The sequence below is a fragment of the Trichechus manatus genome, unplaced genomic scaffold, assembly GCF_000243295.1.
Source record: "Trichechus manatus latirostris isolate Lorelei unplaced genomic scaffold, TriManLat1.0 scaffold00007, whole genome shotgun sequence".
In the NCBI taxonomy this organism is placed as follows: domain Eukaryota; kingdom Metazoa; phylum Chordata; class Mammalia; order Sirenia; family Trichechidae; genus Trichechus; species Trichechus manatus.
The window spans coordinates 26,374,734-26,396,014 of NW_004443943.1; the positions used below are offsets into that span (position 1 = coordinate 26,374,734).

The 21,281-nt window shown below is 39.7% G+C and overlaps 1 protein-coding gene across 1 annotated transcript in view; it reads left to right on the forward strand.

Annotated features, from left to right (window-relative positions):
- The first annotated feature begins 3,650 nt into the window (after positions 1-3,650).
- ENTPD7 (ectonucleoside triphosphate diphosphohydrolase 7) overlaps positions 3,651-21,281 on the forward strand; it is a 39,005-nt gene continuing 21,374 nt past the window's right edge. Inside the window, exons 1-6 of the mRNA XM_023740720.1 lie at positions 3,651-3,893; positions 4,026-4,097; positions 4,181-4,283; positions 5,617-5,799; positions 20,358-20,563; positions 20,814-20,964. Of these exons, the coding sequence (XP_023596488.1) occupies positions 4,276-4,283; positions 5,617-5,799; positions 20,358-20,563; positions 20,814-20,964 (548 nt within the window). The 5' untranslated portion in view covers positions 3,651-3,893; positions 4,026-4,097; positions 4,181-4,275. The remainder of the gene's footprint in view (positions 3,894-4,025; positions 4,098-4,180; positions 4,284-5,616; positions 5,800-20,357; positions 20,564-20,813; positions 20,965-21,281) is intronic.

The window sequence follows — 21,281 nt, forward strand, 5'->3', positions numbered from 1 at the left end:
GCACCTCGGATGACAGGCCTGGTGATCTGCTTCCAGAATGTCACGGCTTTGAAAACCCTATGGAGTAGTTCTGCTCTGTACATATGGATTCGCCATGAGTCAGAATTGACCTGATGGCAACTAACAATAACAGCAGACTTAGAACTGCAGTTGGAAGGCAACTTCAAGAAACCTTAAAAGAAAATTTATGCTCAACATAATTAGACGTTAGGGAAATGCAGATCAAAACCATGAGATACCACTTCACACCCAACAGGATGGCGATTACGAGAAAAAAAGAGGGGGGCAAGAATTTGGAGAAATTAGAACCCTCATACACTGTCAATGAGAATGTAAACTGGTGCAGCTGTAATGGAAAATGGTTTGATGGTTCCTCAAAACGTTAAACATAGGATTACCATATGATCCAGCAATTCCACTCCTAGGCATATACCCAAAAGAACTGAAAGCAGGGACTCAAACAGATACTTGTACACCAATGTTCATAGTAGCATTATTCATAATAGCCAAAAGATGGAAACAACCCATGTGTCCATCAACAGATAAATGGATAAACAAAATGTGGCATATACATAAAATGGAATATTCAGCCATAAAGAGAAATGAAGTTCTGAGACATACATGGATGAGGTTTGAAAACATTACGCTAAGTGAAATAAGCCAGATACAAAAGGACAAATATTGTATGATCCCACTTATATGAAATATCTAGAATAGGCAAATGCATCGAGACAAAAGTAGATTAGTGGTTACCAGGGGCAGGAGTAGGGGAGTTACTGCTTTAAAAAAAAAGGTAAATCTAAAGCTAAAAAGTAAAAGATAAGGGCAGAAGTCAATGAAATAGAAAATAGAAAAACAGTAGAGAATTTGATGAAACTAAATGCTGATTCTTTGAAAATGATATTGATAAACTTCTAGCTACAATGATCAGGGAGGAAAGAAAAGATAAAAATTATCGATATCAGAAATGGAAGAGCTGCTATCACCACTGACCCTACTAAAATTAAAAGGATAATAGGGGGATAATAAAAACAATTTTATGCCAATAGATTTGAAAACTTTGATCGAAAGGATCAATTCTTTTTGTGTGTGTGTGGTAAATATATATGTAACAAAGCATTTGACATTTCAGCAATCTTCACATGAGCAGTTCAGTGCCATTAAGGGATCAATCCTTTAAATACACAGATTACTAAAACTAAATTGAGAAGAAATAGAAAAACAAATGATTTCAAAGCATTAGTAGAGATTTTTCCACATCTACCTAACAAACAGTCAACTGGGCTCTTGAATGATAAAAAGATCTGATATTTGTATAACTTTGAAATTAATCCTAACTTTATGCAGTGATTCTGTTCAATGTGTTTTCTGGGGGTCTGGATAAAATATAACACTTGAAGCAGAGTGAGGATTGAGGGACAGAGAAGAAAATGGAGAACTAAAAATTGAAAAAGACAAGTTAGGAAGCTCAACCAGATTGGCAGGGTAATGGAGGCAGGGAAAAACGACAGTTATGAGAGACTGAATACACTAATGGACAATGGCCAGACCATATATGACAAGAGAACTCTGAACCAACAACCAGCCCAGAATTGTCAAGACTTGGTCAAGGACTGCCAGCTTCCCTATTTTTGCCCTTCTCTCCCATGCCTTCCAGCTGAGGACCAACCAAAGAAAGTCAAACATATTCCCCAAAACCAATCACATCTGATGTCCTGCCTCAAGCTTCCCCATGTTGGTAAATGAGACTATTCATGAAACCTTCCTCTTTTTCCCCACCATTAAGCTTTCCTACTCCCCTGACAGCCTTTTGGTCTTTGCCAAATTTAAGTGATAGTGGCTGACTCCCTTGCTACATAGCAAAGTCTGAATAAATAGCCTCTCAAATGTTCTCATTTCAGTGGTCTTTGTTTATTTCTACATTCACTCATTCAATTATTTATCATACATTTATTATGTTTAATGTGGCAGGCAGTGCCCAGCATTGGGAATATGTGCAAGCAGAATGACCCTGCCCTCAAGGAATTCTATTTAATGGGGCAGATAGATACAGAAATACAATTGAAACTCAGTAATTAGGTGTGGTAAGTGAAGAGGAAGACCCTCAACCAGATGGGGGACTAAAACATAGCAACCATTGTGAGGATGCCACAGGACCGAGCAGTGGGGTCGCTATGAGTGGAAAGCAACTCCACGGCAACTAACAACAAGTGAAACTATGTAGATAGATAAATCAAAAAACAAAACAAAACAAAACAAAAACTTGTCATCGAGTTCATTTCTACTCATAGTGACCCTATAGGACAGAGTAGAACTACCCCAGAGGATTTCCAAGGCTGCATATCTTCATGGAATCAGGCTGCCACATCTTTCTCTGGGAACCGCTGGTGGATTCGAACTGCCACATTTTGAGCGCTTAAACCACTGCGCCACTAGGGCTCCATATATAGAGATATAGATGTATAAAAAGTATATACACACATTGCCATTGAGTTCATTTCCACGCATAGTGACCTTATAGGACAGAGTAGAACTGCCCCATAGGGTTTCCAAGGAGCGGCTGGTGGATTGAGCTGCCGACGTTTTGGTTAACAGCCAAGTTCTTAACCATTGCGCCACCAGAGCTCTATTATATACATATATATCATATACATATAATAGAGCTCTGGTGGTGTAGTGGTTAAGAGTTCGGCTGCTAACCTAAAGGTCTGCAGTTCAAATCCACCAGCCGCTCTTTGGAAACCCTATGGGGCAGTTCTACTCTGTCCTATAGGGTCACTATGAGTCGGAACCGACTCAACGGCACCTAACAACAACAATATACATATATATACACATCTATATACATATACACACACCCATATATATACATATATATGGGTGTGTGTATATATATATATAGGCGGAGAAAGGTTATTCAAGGCAGGAGGGCAGAACGAGGCAAACCTAAGAGGACAGAAACCACATGGTGTGTTGCCTGAGGGAGGCAGGGCGCGACAGAAGATGCGGCAGGAGCCAGTTGTGGATTGCCACGTAGGAAAAAGCTTGGACTATCCCAAGTGGCTCCCTCTTGGAAACGAGAGAAACTGCTGGTGTAAGGACAGAAGAATAAAAACATTAAGGAAACGTTATCTTTGTATGTATTACTGTAAGGTCCCGGCGGGCAGGGACACAGCAGCCCATAATGTCTGACATATCGTAGACATTCAGTGAATGTTGAATGAATGAATGTATGTAAGCGTTTTGTTGTAGATGTCATTGCTCCCAATTTATGTTTTTTCTCCTAGGACAAGGCAATGAGGCCGGGGCGTCAGTTTGGGAGGGAATAGGGAAGGTTTGAGGCAGGGAGCGTGGGTGGGCACAAAACCTCTAACAGGTCGTGGGCAGGGGATGCATTTCTGTCGCTAACCCTCCGAGACCCACCCACTGCAGCTGCTCAGCCCTGGAAGCCGCCGCTGAGAAAGCAGCCAGCAGAGATCTCGCGCTTCGGGAGGGGCAAGGAACGCAGAGCACCCAGACGCCGCTCAGAACAGCGGGTACACTCACCTGGGCGCCCACCGCCGGCCCCTCTAGGCGGTGCCACAGGACGATGCCCTCCTGGATTGGACGTGGCTCAAATCCCGGGGCGGGCATTAGAGGCCCAGCGCTCTTGAGGATTGGCCACAGTGGCGGACGGACGTGCGGCTGACTGAGTTGGTTCGCCAGCGGCTCCCGCTGGGTGGAGGGCGGTCCGTCTCCGCGGGCTCCTGTCAGTCATTGGCTCCCTGCGGTTTCCTTGGGGACGTGGCGGTGCAGCCCGCCCGGGCTCTCCTTCCGGCTGGGCAAGGGGCCACAGGGAGCCGCTTCTGAACCTGCCGAGCGGTGCCGAGGGAGCCGACGGGCCGCTCGATCCTGTGAGTGTGGACGGAGGAGGGCTGCAGGGCAGGGAGAGGCGGGGAGGAGAAACGGGGACCCCTGCCTCTACCACCTGGGGACGACCGGCTCCTCGAGAATAGAGCTGGCTCACAAGGACGCTCCGCCCCCAGGGAGCCGGACTAAGGTCCTCTGGGACCGAGGAACAAGAACAGACGGATCCGGAGTGAGAGCCCGAAGAGAAGGTAGAGGCCGTGGCCTTCTTGTGCAGGTCTGGTCTCTTGGGCACTGCTGGAGGTGAGACTGAGACCCAACCAGCTCTTTCCAGGCTGCAGATTTAAGAGATGCCTGGGACAAGGAGGCCACATTCTCAGGGCAAAAGGAAAAGGAGGTGACAGGCGTTGAGACCACTGAAGGGAACCCATGGCTAGGTAAGGCTGCACACTTTTCTCCCTGTTGGGCTCAGTGGGAGGGATGGCAGGCAGGTTGGAGGATCCTGGGAGGTTGTTAAAGTGAGGTTTGTCCTGGGGCTGCACCTGGACCTTGCATTCTGGTCAGATGGATGCCAAGATCAAATCTGTATTCTTTTGAAGGCAGGTACAATATTAGTTTCCAGCCCATAACCCTGAGGTGTTGGAGAGAGTAGGTGCTCCCTTAGTCCCAGGAAGTACTAGATTGTAATGTTCTTTGAAATTTCCATCTGAGTTAGGCTAGGTGCTGGTGCAAAAATCTTGGCAGCTGACTGAAAGGTTGGAGATTTGGGTGCTGCTAACTGAAAAGTTGGAGATTAGAGTCCACCCAGAGGTGCCTGGGAAGATCCGCTTTCGAAAATCAGCCATTGAAAACCCTATGGAGCACAGTTCTACTGTGATGCACATGGGGTTGCCATGAGTCAGAGTCTAATCATGGCAGCTGGTACCCGTTGAGGATGTTAAACAGAGTTGTTTGCAGTGAATTTTGAAAGCAGACAGACTGAGATTCTTTTGAATCAATACAGAAAGTGAACTTCACAGTTGAATCCATACATTATGATACTCTGAAGCTTTTAAAAAATTAATGTGTATCAACGTATACCAATATGGGACAGTTGTCAAATAGAGTAAGTGTGTATGTGTGTGTAGGGGGAGGGGGGAGAGGGACCAAGATGCAGAACAGTAGGTAGGGTGGACTACCGTTTGTGTTAAACCAAAAGAATGGACACGCACGCACGCACTTGCGTGTGTAGATATATTTCCTTATATATGATGTTTATGCTTGTGTATACATAAAGTATCCTTAAAAAAGTACATAGAAACTGAGTAACAATGGTTGTCTCTGAGAGAGGGATATGAAGACAGAAGATTCACTTTTCACTGTATACCCTTTTGAATGTTTGATTTATTTTTTACCGTGTGTATATATTACCTATTAATTTGTTTTAAAAAAATCAGCTGAATAAATTTTCTGACTGTCGGGTTTCTTCAAAGCTGTAATTGCTCTGATTCTTGAGTGTTATGATGTTGCCCAGGGAAACTGAGACTCTTTTATTAACTTGAGATTAATCCTTTAAATTGCACCCAAAATTGCAAACTTTGGAAAAGGTAGATAAGGCTTCTCTAATTTATATAGCGGAAGCACCATGAACACATACAGATCTTTTTCTAAAATTTGAGACTAGAAGAATATTTAGGTTTCTGTTGGTGTGCATTTTTGCCTTTATTAGGAAGGACTATTATCCAATTTAAAAACCATTTTTCAAACTTACTGATGTTTGTCTTATTTCAGGATCAGTTTTTCCTACCTCTGCCCAGCCTCCTGGTACTTCACTGTGCCCACAGTGAGTCCATTTCCTCGTCAGCGAGTGGCATTCCTGGGACTCTTCTTTATATCCTGTCTCCTTTTACTTATGCTAATCATGGACTTTCGACGTTGGGGTATTTCATTGCCACGAGACAGGCAATATGAAAGGTGAGTCAGCTTTAGATCACTTTGATCAGCTTTGGTAGTAAAGTCAATAAATATTTTGATAAACTTTTAAAATCTTTACTACGAAGCTCTGGTGGCGAAGTGGTTAAGAGTTATGACTGCTAACCAAAAGGTTGGCAGTTCGAATTTACCAGCTGCTCCTTGGAAACCCTCTGGGGCAGTTCTACTCTGTCCTGTAGGGTTGCTATGAATTGGGATCGACTTGACAGCAGCAGGTTTTTTTTTTTTTTTTTTTTTTTCCATTAGTAAAATCACATGCCGCTTATTACATAAAGAAGATCTTAAGCCCCATTTTGGCAGTATTCAGTTTTGGTTTAGAATGCTGATACTTCATTTTAACTGTGAAAGGCATCTTTCTGTGTTCTTGGTTTGGTGGGCTGAGACATTTTGGGTGTGTAAATGTTTAGGATTATTATGTACTCTTGATGAATTGACCCTTTTATCATTATTAAATGACCCTCTTTGTCCCTAATTATATTCTTTGCTCTGAAATCTACTTTGTCTTATATTAATATAGCATATAGCTACTCCAGCTTTTTTTTTTTCCAATTAGTGTTAGCGTGATATATTTTTTCCCATCCTTTTTCTTTAACCTGTTTGTATCTTTATTCTTAAAGTGAGCTTCTTATTGACAGCATGTAGTTGGCTCTTGTTTGTATCCAGTCTGACAATCTCTGCCTTTTAATTGGGGTGTTTAGATCATTTACATTTAATGTGATTATTATTTAAGTTTATGATTATGTTTAGGTTTAAATCTACTGTCTTGTTATTTGTTTTCTATTTGTCACGTCTGTTCTTTGTCTTTTTTATCTTTCTCTTTTTTTTAGTTTTTCTTTTTTAGTTTTACTTTGGTGAAATACATATAACAAAACATTTACCATTTCAACCATTTTTATGTGCACAATTTAGTGATATTAATTACATTCACCATGTTGTGCAACCATCATCACTATCTGTTTTCAAATTTTTTCATCACCCTTACAGAAATTTAGTACCCCTCTAGCAATACCTCCCCATTTCTACCTCCCATCCCCCCTGGTAACCACTAATAAAATTTTGTATCTATGCAAAAGTTCAGCAGTTCAAATCCACAAGCTGCTTCTTGGAAACCGCATGGGGCAGTTCTGCTCTGTCCTGTAGGGTTGCTATGAGTCAGAATCTACTCGCTGTCAATGGGTTTGTTTTTGTTTTTTGTTTATGCATTTGCCTATTCTAGATATTTCATATAAATGGGATTATATAATCTCTGTCCTTTTTTGCCTGACTTATTTCACTCAGGACGTTTTCAAGATTCATCCATGTTGTAGCATGTATGAGAACTTCATTTCTCTTTATGGTTGACTACTAGTACATTGTATGTGTATACCACATTTTGTTTATCCACTAATGTGTTGATGGACACTTGAGTGGTTTCCACCTTTTGGCTATTGTGAGTGATGCTGCAGTGAACACTGGTGTACAAGTATCTGTTTGAGTCCCTGCTTTCAATTCTTTTAGGTATATACCTAGGAGTGCAATTGCTGTGTCATATGGTAATTCTGTATTTAACTGTTTGAGGAATTGCCAAACCATTTTCCACAATGACTGAACTATTTTACATCCTCACCTGTAGTGCACGAGGATTTTTATTTCTCTACATTCTCCCCAGTACTTATTATTTTCTATTATGTTATAGGCATCTGTGTTGTCATGAAGTGGTATCTCATTGTAGTTTTGATTTGCATTTCCCTGATGGCTAGTGATGTTGAGCATCTTCTCATGTGCTTATTGGCCATTTGTATATCTTCTTTGGAAAATTCTTTCAACTTCTGAAAAAGTAGTTTGCTTTCCTTTTTGAAAGAAATTTTCATTGAGTATAGAACATGTAGACTGATTGTATTTTTCTTTCATTACTTTAAAGATGTTGTTCCACTGTCTTCTTGCTTGCATTCTTTTTTTAAAAAAATAATTTATTTTTTTTGTTGTTGAGAATATACACAGCAAAAAACCCACTATTTCAAGTTGCTGCAGGTACAATCCAATGACATTACTGGCTTGCATTCTTTGGGAGAAGTTTTCTCTCAGTTTTATTTTTGTTCCTTTGTATGTAATATGTTTTTTTGCTCTGGCTGCTGTTAAGATTTTCTCTTTATCACTGGTTTTAAGCAATTTGATTGTGATAAAATGTAGTTTTCTTCATGTTTCTTGTGCCTGTGATTTGTTGAGCTCCTTGAATCTGTGGGCTTAAAGTTTTCATCAAATTTGGAAATTTTTTCACTGTTACTTCTTCAGATATTTTTTCTGTCCTTCCTCTCCTTTGGGGACTCTGATTACATGTATCTTTAACTGCATGGAATTTTCCCACAGGTCACTGATATTCTATTCATTTTTTTTCCCCAGGCTTTTTTCTCTGTGTTTTTCATTTTGGATATTTAATGCTATTTTGCCTTCCAGTTCATTAGTATTTTCTTCTGTAGTTCCTAATCTTCTATTAATTTCATCCAGTGAAAGATGAATACATTTTTTTCACAGAAAGTACATCTGGATTATTTGATATACTCTTAATGTCTTACCAATGCATAGAAAATCTATATTCTAACAGTGATTCATTTTGCTATTTTTTTTTGAGATTAGTTTTTGATGAGGCTATAAAATTAAATGATGACATGTGTTCATATTCTCAAAGTGATTTTTTTCTTTATTATTTTTCAGATCTATATCAGTTATAAGGGTTTGGTCTGCAAGTAATATAGTTAAACTGACGTAAACAATAAGAAAGTTTATTGGTTTACATAATTAGAAGTCCAAGGGTAGAGGGGGCCTCAGAATTGGTTAACCCAGAAATTCAACATTAGCTGGAAGGATAGGAGTCTCTGTCTGTGTTGTCCACAGTATCATCTTTCTTCATGGTTGCAGAATAACAGCCAGTAGCAACCAGGGCCACACACATCTTCACTCATGCCCTGTAGGAGAGAGGAAACAGGCTTTCAGTGGCTATCTTATGAGAATGAAGAAGAATCTGTCCAGAAGCCCCCAATAACCTTTTCCTTGACTCTTTTTGGTCAGAATTGGGACACACGCCTACTCCCCTTAATATCTCTGGGTTGTTCTGTTCCCAGAATTTCTCACTTTCTGTTCACTTTGATCATTCATTCAAATACTTATCAAGCACCAACTATGTGCCAGGTGATAATACGCCCCAGGATACAGGACCTTTGGTACTTTTCTCAAGAAGCTTATATTTCCAACCTTTCACATCTAGCAGCCCTATTCATTTACATTTTTACTCTTCTTTCCAGAAAAGGAAACACTTGTCTGCATGACCACAATAATCAACAATTGGCCTTAACAAGCTTCTTAGCTTTGGAGAACTAAATCCTTCACTTAAGACTTTCTTTGTTGCTTTTTTGGATTTTTTTGACAGACCTGATAACAGTTTCCCAATGGAAAGACAGCATGGTCTAATTATGGAATTCCATTTATGTTAATATGACTAGGCTAAAGACTGTTGGTGGGGGGTGGTGATTGGTTAGCCATATGGCTGGAGAGGTAGGTCAGCTGGGCCTCTTAAGCCATTTTAGGGGGTTTAAACATTATCCTAAGGGCAGAAGGAAGGCACTGAGAGGTTTTTAAGGAGTGATGTGATCTGATTTGCTTTTTAAAGGACGCTCACTTTGGTGAATTGGAGAGGAGTAAAAGAGAAAGCAGGGAGACTAATGAGACTATACTGAGAGAGCTGGTGGCCAGAACTTGGGTGGTAGCAGTGAGGATGGTGAGAAGTAAATGCATTTGAGAGATAGGTGGGAAGTAGAGTGAACTGGACTTGGAAATTGGGTGTGGGAATGCAGGGGCAGGAGTGGGTGGGGTGGGGGCGGTTTCTTATGATCCTAAAAATCAAAATGGAATTCCATTAGTTTCCCCTTAAAACCTTTTGATGGCTTTCCACTGTATTTGAAAGTTCTAAATTCTTTCTCTTGGCCTGAAAAGCCTGACCTTATTTGGCACATCTCTCCCCTTTAAATTTTTCTACTTTCTGTCTTACTCACTATGCTCCAGCCACATGGATCTTCCTTCAGCTCCTCAAACCAAGTTCATTCTTGGCTCAGGGCCTTGCATACTCTGTACCCTCTGCCTGGAAAGCTCTTCTCCATTTTTCTCTAGGCTGCCTCTTTATCTTTTAGGTCTCATCTTAAATGTCACTTTCTCAGAGAAGCCTTTCCTGACCCTCATCTCAGATGTAACCCTCCCCACCCCCCAACCATTATTCTTGGTCTCAATACTTGTTTTACTTTATGTGAAAAATGAAGCACTTATTCCATTTGAAATTATTATTTGAAAATTGTTTTGATTTGCCTACACTATTAGAATGTAAGCTCTGTAGAGGTCGTGACCAGATAGTTCCTTAAGCTCCAGTAAATAAGTGTTCAATTAAACTGAATTAATTGAAACAAGTTAGCTGCAGGGAGCCCTGGTGGCACAGTGGTTAAGAGCTTGGCTGCTAACCTAAAGACTGGCAGTTCGAATCCACCAGCTGCCCCTTGGAAACTCTATGAGGCAGTTCTGCTCTTTCCTACAGGGTTGTTATGAGTTGGAATCTACTCGACGGTAGTGGGTTTGGTTTTTTTCGTTTTTAGCTGCAGAGCTAAGGGATAAATAACACACATGCTGTGCTGTTGTGGTGACCTTTCCAAAGTCCAACATCTTGTAATGCTCTGGCTGAGCAGCTGGGTACCCTAGGGCTCATTGTTATTTAATGAAAGGCTATGTACATATTGCCGTAAGTTATCATGTATCATTAAACTTCATTTATGGCAGCCTCCGTGAGTCATTTAGGAAGCAAACATTTGTTGAGAACTTGCTATATGCATAATACTGTGCTAGGCATTAGGGTACAAAGATGAATATAACATACCTTTTGAACACCCAGAGCTCATAATCTAGTTAGGGAAGCAGACATCAGTGAATGATTACTCCCTAGTGAGATAATAGTTTACATACGGCTGTGCAGAATTAGAACAAAGATCAGGAACTGTATACAGTTAAGAGCTGGACACAAAGTTAAGAATCAGAAATTAATCCAAAAGAGGCCTATAAGTAACCAAATTTGATATCACTAAGTTCATCTACTAAATGCTCATGTAATTTGTTAATAAGATAGGCTCTCACACAGAGCTTGTATAGTTTTATACGCTATTCTGATTAGATTGGTTCTCTCTTGTCTCAGAACACAACAAATTAGAATTGATTAGAATGGTGTTGGAGAGGGGACAGTTAATTGATGTGGGTACACTGATGACATTAGTCAATAATATCTGGCATCTTGACAGTGAGGCAGGAGAGAGGAAGTTTATTAAAAATAAACTTAGTAACTCAAAAGATTTCTATAGAAATTTCCATAGTGGTAAACACATTGTTAAAATTGTATTATTACATGGTCTAGTAATATGTGTTAGGGATGACCTTAAATCAGTAGTTTTCAACTTTTGTGTATCTGAATCACTTGGGAACCTTTAAAAAATGCAAATAATTAGACCTCTTCTCATGATTCTTAAGTGCAGCCTGTGTTGAGAATCGTTGCTCTAAGGCTGTATTTACTTGGGAAGATGATGTGTTGTAGGGGAAAGAGCATAAATTTTAGAGCTAATCAGCCCCATCATTTGCTAGCTAGGTGATCTTAGACAGGTTTCTTAAAGTCCTGGAGCCTCATTTTCTTTATCTGTCAAGTGGGGGTAAAAATACTGTCTTGTAGTGTTGTCGTTAAAGGAGTCCTGGTGGCACAAAGGTTAAGCACTCAGCTGCTAACCAAAAGCTCGGCAGTTCGAACCCACCAGAGACTCCATGAGAGAAAAGACCTGATGATCTGCTCCTATAAAGACTACAACCTAGGAAACCTAGGAAGCCACAATAAACGCGACAGCATACAACAACGACAGTTTTGTAATTAGGATTAGAAGAATAGATATAGCATGTAGGACTGCCTGGCACAGAATGGATACTAATCAAATGTCAGTCTCTTCCCCTTCCTTTTTTAATTAAAGTCAGGGCAATCTGGAAGACTTTTAAGAAAGATTTCCATAAGTAAATAAATGTTTCAATAAATAGATAAAATTTCAAAGACTTGTTAAAAATGTAAAAGATTCCCATGCCATAAGGATTTGTCACATTCATTTTATTAGAAAAGTGGTTCCAAACTGTACACCTGTGGAATTTAATACATAAACCAGACTAAGCTGTTTTGTTCTTAGAATAAAATAATTAGGATTTTTTCTCTTTTTAATTCTCTTCTCTGCCCTACAAATATACACTGAAGATTATAGGCATCATCATCACCGTTTGAAAATTTCCTTCCATAATTTTTGTGTCTGTGATGCAGCTGCTAGTCCTTAGGTACCAGTGAGCACTAGCTGATAATAAAATGATTAAGCAAATAATTGGGAATTAATGGAGACATGTGTCACTTTAGTGCAACAGTTTTTTTCCTTCTTTTTTTTTAAGACAAGTGCTTGTTGTGATTTTTATATTACTATACATATAACATTTTTTTCTACTTAATATTGTTCCTAACTCACATCATAAAATTATATCAGTATTTTGTGGTATTGCACAAAGTGTGCCATGCTGCCGGAACACACTGACTTACAGCTGCCTTCATCTGAGCAAGTTTGGAAGACTTTGATCAGGAAAATGTGCCCATAGGAACACTGTATTCGTTCTTTAGTGTTTTCAGTAAATGAGGCATTGCTTTAATTAGAAATGATAATCTGTCTTGCACTTTGCGTCTTTGTGTTTTACTATGTATGAAGGTAGTTAATATTTAAAAACCATTTACATTTAATCATTTCTGTATTGAAAAATATTTTAATTTGTAGTTTTTTTCAACCGTTACTGAAAATTAGCGTATTACTTCTGAGGTGAGTCCTGGCCCAGGACTCTAGAAGCCTGTGTAAGGGGTTTTCCTCTGTAGTTTCAAAACTTGAAGAGTTTTTTTTTTTTTTCTTTATTGTGAACATGTACTCATATTGCTTGTGGAAGGAGAAGCAGGAGATTTGCATCAGAACTAGAATTTGGGAAAAGGTAAATTTAGAGTTATGGGGTATCAGTAAAGATAGAATCCAGAGCTGTTTTTAAGACTTTGTGTGTTAGATACTCTTAACTAATTACCTGGCATGTGCCATGTATTATAAGACATGCTGCTCCAACTTCTTCAGGCTTAATACATATTTTGCATTCATTTATTCATTCATCTATTCCTTTAGATTAGTTACATACACATAAGTATTTGTTGAGTGTCTACACTGCCCGATTCAGTACAGTAGCACTAGCCATAAGTGGCTATTGAAGTTTAAATTAACTAAATAAAAATTTAAAATTTAGTTCCTCTGTTGCACTAGTCACATTTCAAGTGCTCATTGGCCACGTTTGGTTAGTGTTTATTCTATTGGACAGTGCAGATATAAAACATTTCCATCATATTAGAACATTCTGTTGGACAGCACCAGTCTACCATGTTCTAGGCACTGCCCTGGATGCTGGGTAAAATGTTAAGATTTAGTATTAATTTTTACCATGTATACATATATATTGTACAAGACAAGCATTAGTAAACTGTTCTTGCTTTACGTGTTCTGCATACTCAGTACATTTCTTTTGTAACCTTAATGTTTAATATTATTCACTTTTTGGTAGCTCCTACCGTCTTCATTAGAGGAGACAATTTTGTCTGGATGAATTATCGTTTTGAAGAATATCTTTTATGACTACTGAAATGTTGGTGCCTACATGTTTCTTTGCCATCTGGGAACAGCTGTGATTGAGAGACTCTGTGTCAGCAATCAGCTGATTACTGGTCTTACGAGTTTCAGTTATGTTTAAAGCAAGTCGAAAAGAGATTCCTTTTGGTGAGAATAAAAATTATAAACTTTGGGATGTAAAAATAAAATGAAGGGTTCTTGTGAATAATAGAACAATTCAGAGATTTTTGCTGGTAAAATAGAAGGCATTTATTCATATTTATTCATTTATTCACTTGCTGTTGTTGGGTACCGTTGAGTTCATTCTGACTTATGGAGACCCCATGTGGCAGAGTAGAACTTTCTCATAGGGTTTTCTTGGCTGTAGTCTTTACAGAAGCAGATCTGTCTTTCTCCCTCCAAGCTGCTGGGTAGGTTCGAACCGCCAGCCTTTCGGTTAGCAGCTGAGTGCTTAACTGTTGTGCCACCAGGGCTTTTTATTCATTTACTTGACCTTAATTATGTTTATAGTGTTTATAAGCAGGGCTGTGAATTATAAATGTTCCTGACTGCTCCGATTAATCTTGTTGGTGGTAAGCAATAACCTTACAAGATACTTTTGTGGGCGTGTATTGCTATCATTAGTCATGCACACACTTTGTCTGTAATTACATTGGGTTCTGAGTACTCAGCAGAGTTGAAGAATATGATGAGGTCACTCAGCAAAGAGCTGGGAGCCCCATGCTGATGGAGGCCCCTCTAATTGAGTTTTGGTGCATCACTGAGCTCTGTTTGAACTCTAGAAGTGGTATAATTAGTGTTGATTTTGCAAGCTAGGTAATAGTTTGGTCAGTTACAGCTCTAATACTGTTAATGATTTCAGGATAATGGCAGCAAAAAGCCACTGTCTTCTAATTCTACCTTGGGTGATGTATATATGGGTAACTTTATTTTCACTGATACAGTAGTGACTAGAGGGAAATCATGTTTCTCCAGTAGAGACAGAGAGGATGTATGGGTGTGTGTGTGTATGTGTGTGATGGGGAATCAGACCTCTCTCTCTCTCTCTCTCTCTGTGTGTGTGTGTGTGTGTGTGTGTGTGTGTGTGTGTGTGTGTGTGTGTGTGATGGGGAGTCAGACCTCTCCTAGGAAGACAGATGTGAGGTATACCAAAGCTTTCGGACCTTTTCTCTTGGGTGTTAGATCCTTTTTAGGGATTGGCTTAGTGCAGCATCAGCAAAACAGGAGGGTTCAGCAATGTGAGTAATTGACCATGATGGCGAAGACTAGGGCTGCATCTAGGGAAGAATTGTCATCAGTGTTAGGAGCCTAGACAGAGTAAGACCTTTAGGCAGTTGAAAAGGCAAAAAGCCTGATTAGGTCCTAAGACACCAGAGTTCTAGAAAGAAGTGATGCTGTCACTTCCCAGAGAAGAAAACTGTTCTTCAATTACTTGTTTATATAGAAGATGAGAAAAATTGAGACTTTCTGCTGCCTGCAGCAGTTGATCGAAGACTCATCTGGGAAGTATAACGTAAACGCCATCTGATCTTATCTTCCTCTCTTGTGTTTTAAACTCATTTGGCATTTTTCTGCCAATGCACATGTGGAGGCTTCTAAAAGAAGAGAAAGCAAAGTTGAGTAGTACCCAAATGAGAGCTATAAAGTTGCTTATCTTGGCAGGAACCAGGGAAGATGACAGGAACTTTGGAAAGCCTTTGAAACTCTCAAGGAGACCAGTTGATATTTTTGAGTACAGCTATATAAAGACATGTTCCTGGGTGGCACAAACGGTTAAGTGCTGGGCTACTAACCAAAAGGTTGGTGTTGAACTCCCCCAGAGGTGCCTTGGAAGAAAGACCTGGTGATCTGCTTCTGAAAAGTCACAGCCATGGAAACCCTATGGAGGGCAGTTCTACTCTGAAACATATGGGGTCTCTATGAGTTGGAATTGACTAGATGGCAACTGGTATTTTATACAAAGACTTGGAGGGGTTATTACCAAACCAACAGCTCCACATTGTGATCTCCAGGACCAAACCAGTCAGTATTGATTGATACATGTCTTGGGCAGAAAAAGATGAAGAACGCTGACAGTATCGAGGCACTGCAGATAAGGTCCTAGCTCTTGAGAAACTTAAAGTCTAAATGAAAAAGTGGAGCAAACAAGTATGAAAGAAGTCTTAGGAGCTCATTCTGAAATATAAGCTAACTGCTTAAAGGGAATAATGACACTCTACATTTTAGATCAGAAGGAAGAGATGGGTGTCACTACAAGACTTAGCATTGTTGAATAGAGGCCTCTTAGGAACTGGGAAGCATGTCAAAGAGGAAGGAATAGGTAGAGAAACAGGTGAATGTTAGAGAGAAAAAGAAGTTTGCATTTCAGCTGTGGCTCTCAAAGTGTCTAGTGACCCTCGGGAATCCCCAAGATTTTTTTGGGGGGGCTGTGAGGTCAAAACTATTTTCATAATAACACTAAAATATTATTTGCCTTTGTTACTGTGTTCACATCTGCTCTGATGGTGCAAAAGCAGATAGTGAGTAAAATTGCTAGTGCCTCAGCACAAACCAAGATAGAGGCTCCAAACCGTACTAGTAGTTGTAGTCTTCATTGCCACACAATTGCAATTGTTAAAAAAAAAAAAAAGTCCAGTTTCGTTAAAGAATATATTTTGTAATAATCTATGTGACAAAATGGGACATATGCATTAAGCACTTCTGCTGCGTACTGAAGTATGGTGGTTGTCTCCAGGAAAGGCACTCGGGCAGTTGTTTCAGTTATGAGCTATACCTAGTTGCCTTTGTCATGGAACACCATTTTTCTTGAAAGAATGGGTGCCAGACAAACTATGGTATTCAGACTTGGGTATTTTGTAGATTTTTTTTTTTTTTTTTGGTGGAAAATTAACAGAGTGAGTCTTTCAAGGAAAACAACTGTCAGTATTTATTGCCAATGATAAAACTTGAGCTTTCAGGCAAAAATTAGACATTTGGAAAACTCGTATCTACCACTGTGAGTTTGATGTTGTTGTTAGGTGCCATCAAGTAGGTTCTGAGTCCTAGTGACCCTATGTACAACAGAACGAAACGCTGCCCAGCCCTACACCATCCTCACAGTCATTGCTGTTTGAGCCTATTGTTGCAGCCACTGTGTCAGTCCATCTCGTCGAAGGTCTTCCTCTTCTTCACCGACCCTCTACTTTACCAGGCATGACGTCCTTCTCTAGGGACTGGTCTCTTCTGATAACAAGTCCAAAGTATGTGAGATGTAGTCTTGCCATCCTCACTTCTAAGGAGCGTTCTGGCTGTACTTCTTCCAAGACAGGTTTGTTCGTTCTTTTGGCAGTCCATGGGAATTTAATATCTTCCCAGTATTTGAAACAATTTTGATAAGATTGATGGTGATATTAGCAAGTGTGTGTGTGTGTGTGTGTGTGTGTGTGTGTGTGTGTGTGTGTGTGTGTCTGTGTGTGTGTCTGTGTGTGTGTTTTGTTTTTTATCGTAGAATGAAATACATCAATGTTAGGAAGATTTGTATAACTCAGTGAGCCAATCTTTTCCAATATCAGAATGTTGGAATATCCAGTGTCACAGAATCTTTCAGGGGTAAAAGCCATTCAAAGTGCAAGATAGACCAGTAGGTTTTAATGTACCAGAGTATGAAAAGTGCATAGAGAGGGTTTTGGATTCCAGATTGCAACTAACCTTTGAGAAACTCCACTTGTCAGGTTTTAGTGTAGTATCCAAGAAGAATATCCTCAATGATCTGAAAAGGCTATTCAAATACTCCTCCCTTTTCCAACTACATGTCTGTATGAGGCTGGATTTTATTTATATACTTTAACCAAAACAGTATATCTTAATAGATTGCATGCGGTAACAGATATTAGAATATACCTATCTTCTGTTATTCCAGACACTAAAGAGATTTGTACAATTGTAAAACAATGTCACTCTTCTCACTAATTCTTTTTGCTTTAGAAAATGTAGTGATTTTTAATAAAAATATACTATGTTAATATGCAGTGAGTTTATTGTTATATCTAAATGAATTAATAAATAAGTTTTTAAATTTCTGTTTTATTTTCTAACCAAAAACCAACCAAACAAACAAAAAACCAAACCCATTGCCGTGGAGCTGATTTAAACTCATAGTGACCCTATAGGACAGAGTAGAACTGCCCTCTAGGGTTTCCAAGGAGCGGCTGGTGAATTCGAACTACTGACCTTTTGGTTAGCAGCCGAGCTCTTAAATGTAAACAGAAACTCCTTGGGCCCAATAATTTTTGAGACTATAAAAGGACCTTGATGCTCAATGGTTAGAGAGCCAGTGTACTAGAGAAAAGTCATTCATTGAGCAGGAGAGGATGGGATCCAGAATCTTGTTAGAGAGAAGTAAAGGGGATGGTTTTCATGGAAGGGAAGTAAAGAAAGATCTGTGAAGTGTGTGAAGTAGACAGATTGCTGTGATAGGTAATGAAAAGTCGCACTGGCCTGGGTGGATTAGCTTGCCTAGTTCTTTTTTGTCTGTGGCCTCTTGCCAGGTCAACATTTGCAAGAATTCCGTAACTTAAACCCAGGCTTCTGCCCAGCTTCCATGTGATAGAAGAGAGCTGCTAGCAGTTGATTGGTGTATTCTGAGCCTGGTTCAGCCCAGTAATTTAATTAGAATGGGAAAGTATGTGGTAAAGCAGAATCTCAGCTTTCTAGTGTGTACAGATTTTTACCATCTGCTTCATTTCCCGCAACTCACTCCCATTTCAGATTCAGAAAAAAATTCTGCCTGACTCTACCCTATGCAGCAGTGTACAGCATCATATTGAAGTTTAAATGTATGTTTGTCTCCTTTTTAAAAATGCGTTTTGTATTATAGAGCAGGAAAGGCCCATTTACTCAGCTTTTTTTTTTTTTTTTTTTTAATTTCAAAACAGTTTCTACATGTTTTCTTCAATACCTGGTTACCAAGTTTGCTTCTTTTCTGTCCATAGTAAGGAACTTTGTGGTCTGTGTAGTGATGTGAAACCACCAATAAACATAGGCTAGATTGTTCTCAGGGGTTGCACATGGCTTATTGTTCTGATGGGAAGTAGATTTGCCCTAAGGCTAATGATACCTACACTTCAGCGCCCCTCATTTGCATGGATCCCTTTGGTATTTGTAAATTTGAATTCTTTTTCTTTTTTAACCCTTCACACTCATGGGTCCCTCTAGGGACCAAGTATTTTTTCTGCCTCTGAAGGTTTATTGGGAAGCTGCTGCCCCACTGATAGTGCATGCTGCCGCAAGACAGGGGCCTTTATGACTGTTTGAAACTGAAAGAAATGGACGTGTGCTGCAAGTTATTGTTTTTACTGGGTATTGTATGAGGTGTCTGAATTTTTGGTAGGAAAAATGGAAATTTGGAAATTTTTATTTGTTATACATATGTACCAATAGACTCTGGTGGGGACTCTGGGATAAAATTAGTACTACTTTATGTGTACTGCTAGACACTTAACATAGGCTTGTGAGAGGGGGTAAGAAAAAGAAATCCATACTAACTACCAATAATTCAGACACACTCAATGATTCAGCATGCTTATATTAATGAAATCACATCGTATCAACAAAAAATTCAAAGCAGAAAATAATTGATTCACAAAAGGATTAAAGAAGGCCCTCAAAATTGTATAAGCCTCAGGCTTCAAGAAACTTGGCTTTGAAGGGTGCTTTGTGAGGGTCTTCGGGATCTAGGAGTTATGCTCTAAAAATAGCGTTGGACAAGTAGGGCAGGTATAAGGAAGGGAACATAGCCATGGTACTTGAAAAAGTTTGCAGCATTGCTTTCAGGGGATTTATTCAGACGCGTATTACTACTTCAATATATATAGTAGTACTTATTCAAATTTAAAAGAATTTAGAAAACAAATTTTTTTTTCTGTCTACCATGCAGTATATATTCCTATCACTAATCAAGAGCTTTACTTTTTCTGTATAATAAGCTAAAAAGTCATTCTCACTGAGTCTTGGTATCTTTTTTGGTTCTAGTTTATCACTGAAGCATTTGAGGAGGAGTCAGCAGTATTTGTACTTTTTTGACCCTCAGGCTCTAAGGGAACTTGAATACTAATTAAAGCCTCAGCCCACGAAAATAGTTAACCAACTTCTAGACCTCTTTCTTTCTGAACCTTTCAGCTCTTTTCTCCCAAAAGACTTCTACTGTTTTCTCACCCAATAATTATCATGTAATACTAATAACAGCAACAGTAACAGGAGCAGCACAGCACTATGCTAACTGTTCTACGTATGTTATCTCTCTGAGGGTAGATAGTATTAGTATCCTTATTTTACAGGTGAGGAAACATAGGCTGAGAGAAGTTAAATAATTTGCTGAATGTCACACAGCATAGAAAGTGGTGGAGAAGGGACTCAAACTTTGGTGTATTTGATACCAACACCTTTACTTGTTTCATCAGCCTGCTGTTAGCCAGATACCTTGGAGTGAGAATCTGAGAAGGTCCCCAAACAAAATACTAGTGTCCTAGGGCCTAGCAGCTCTTTAGTGCTTGGTAAAAGATTTGCTAGCCCAGCCATTTTCAGAACTCCCCACAAACATTGGGAATTCTTTTAGATATCTAATTTCATTGGCCTTTAGGCAAGCAAACCAGCTGTTGCCTCATATACATCAGTAAATATGGTCAATATTGTTTCATTCCTGCATTGGGACATGAGTTCCCATATGCCTGGCCCATGCTGGCTCTTAGTAAAGACTCACGAACAAGTAGATTAAGTGGTGGGGCCTTTCATGGGCCTAGCTGAATAATGCTGATTTCTTTTTGCTCGGCTTAGGTATTTGGCGCGAGTAGGGGATCTGGAAGCTACTGACACTGAAGATCCAAATCTGAATTATGGACTTGTTGTGGACTGTGGCAGCAGTGGCTCCCGGATTTTTGTTTATTTCTGGCCAAGACATAATGGGAACCCCCATGACTTGCTGGACATCAAACAGATGAGAGACCGCAACAGCCAACCAGTGGTTAAAAAAATCAAGCCAGGTATTAATCAGATTCTTGTTGATCTCTTTTATCTGCTAAAGGTATGAGAGAGGAAAGAAAAGAAGAGGAGGAAAGAAATCTACCCTTTTCTTCTTGAGATTCTGGGTAATGGGAGGGATATGTCATTTCTTGCTGCCCCCCTCCTCTCAAGTAAATAAGTGTTTAGGACCTTGAGCAGAACCTTACAGGGTATGAGTCTTCTTAGTCTATGTGATCTGCTTTTTAAAGAAAGTATTTTATTTTACTTAAGGAATCTCTGCAATGGCAGACACTCCAGAACATGCTAGTGATTACCTTCGTCCTCTCCTGAGCTTTGCTGCTGCTCATGTGCCTGTGAAGAAGCACAAAGAGACCCCCCTTTACATCCTATGTACAGCAGGCATGAGACTTCTGCCCGAGAGGTGAGATATGCAGAGTCAGAGAAACACATGAAAAAGGATGGTGCAGGAGTTGAAAGGCCAATTCACTGCATCTTCCTTTGTGGTTTCCTGATCTGAAGCTGGGAGTGGGTCTACCACACGGTGTTGATAGGTCGCACCAAAAGACTCCTAGATCAAAAATAGAGCAGAGCTATTCCTGTACCCAAGCATTACACCAGTCAGTCCTTCACACCGTCATGCCATTAGCTTCTTTGGGGTCAGCGTCTGAGATGGCTGTAGTGATTCTTAATTTTTATCGAGGGTTGGGATCAGTGATGATGGTGATAAATTTGGTTCTA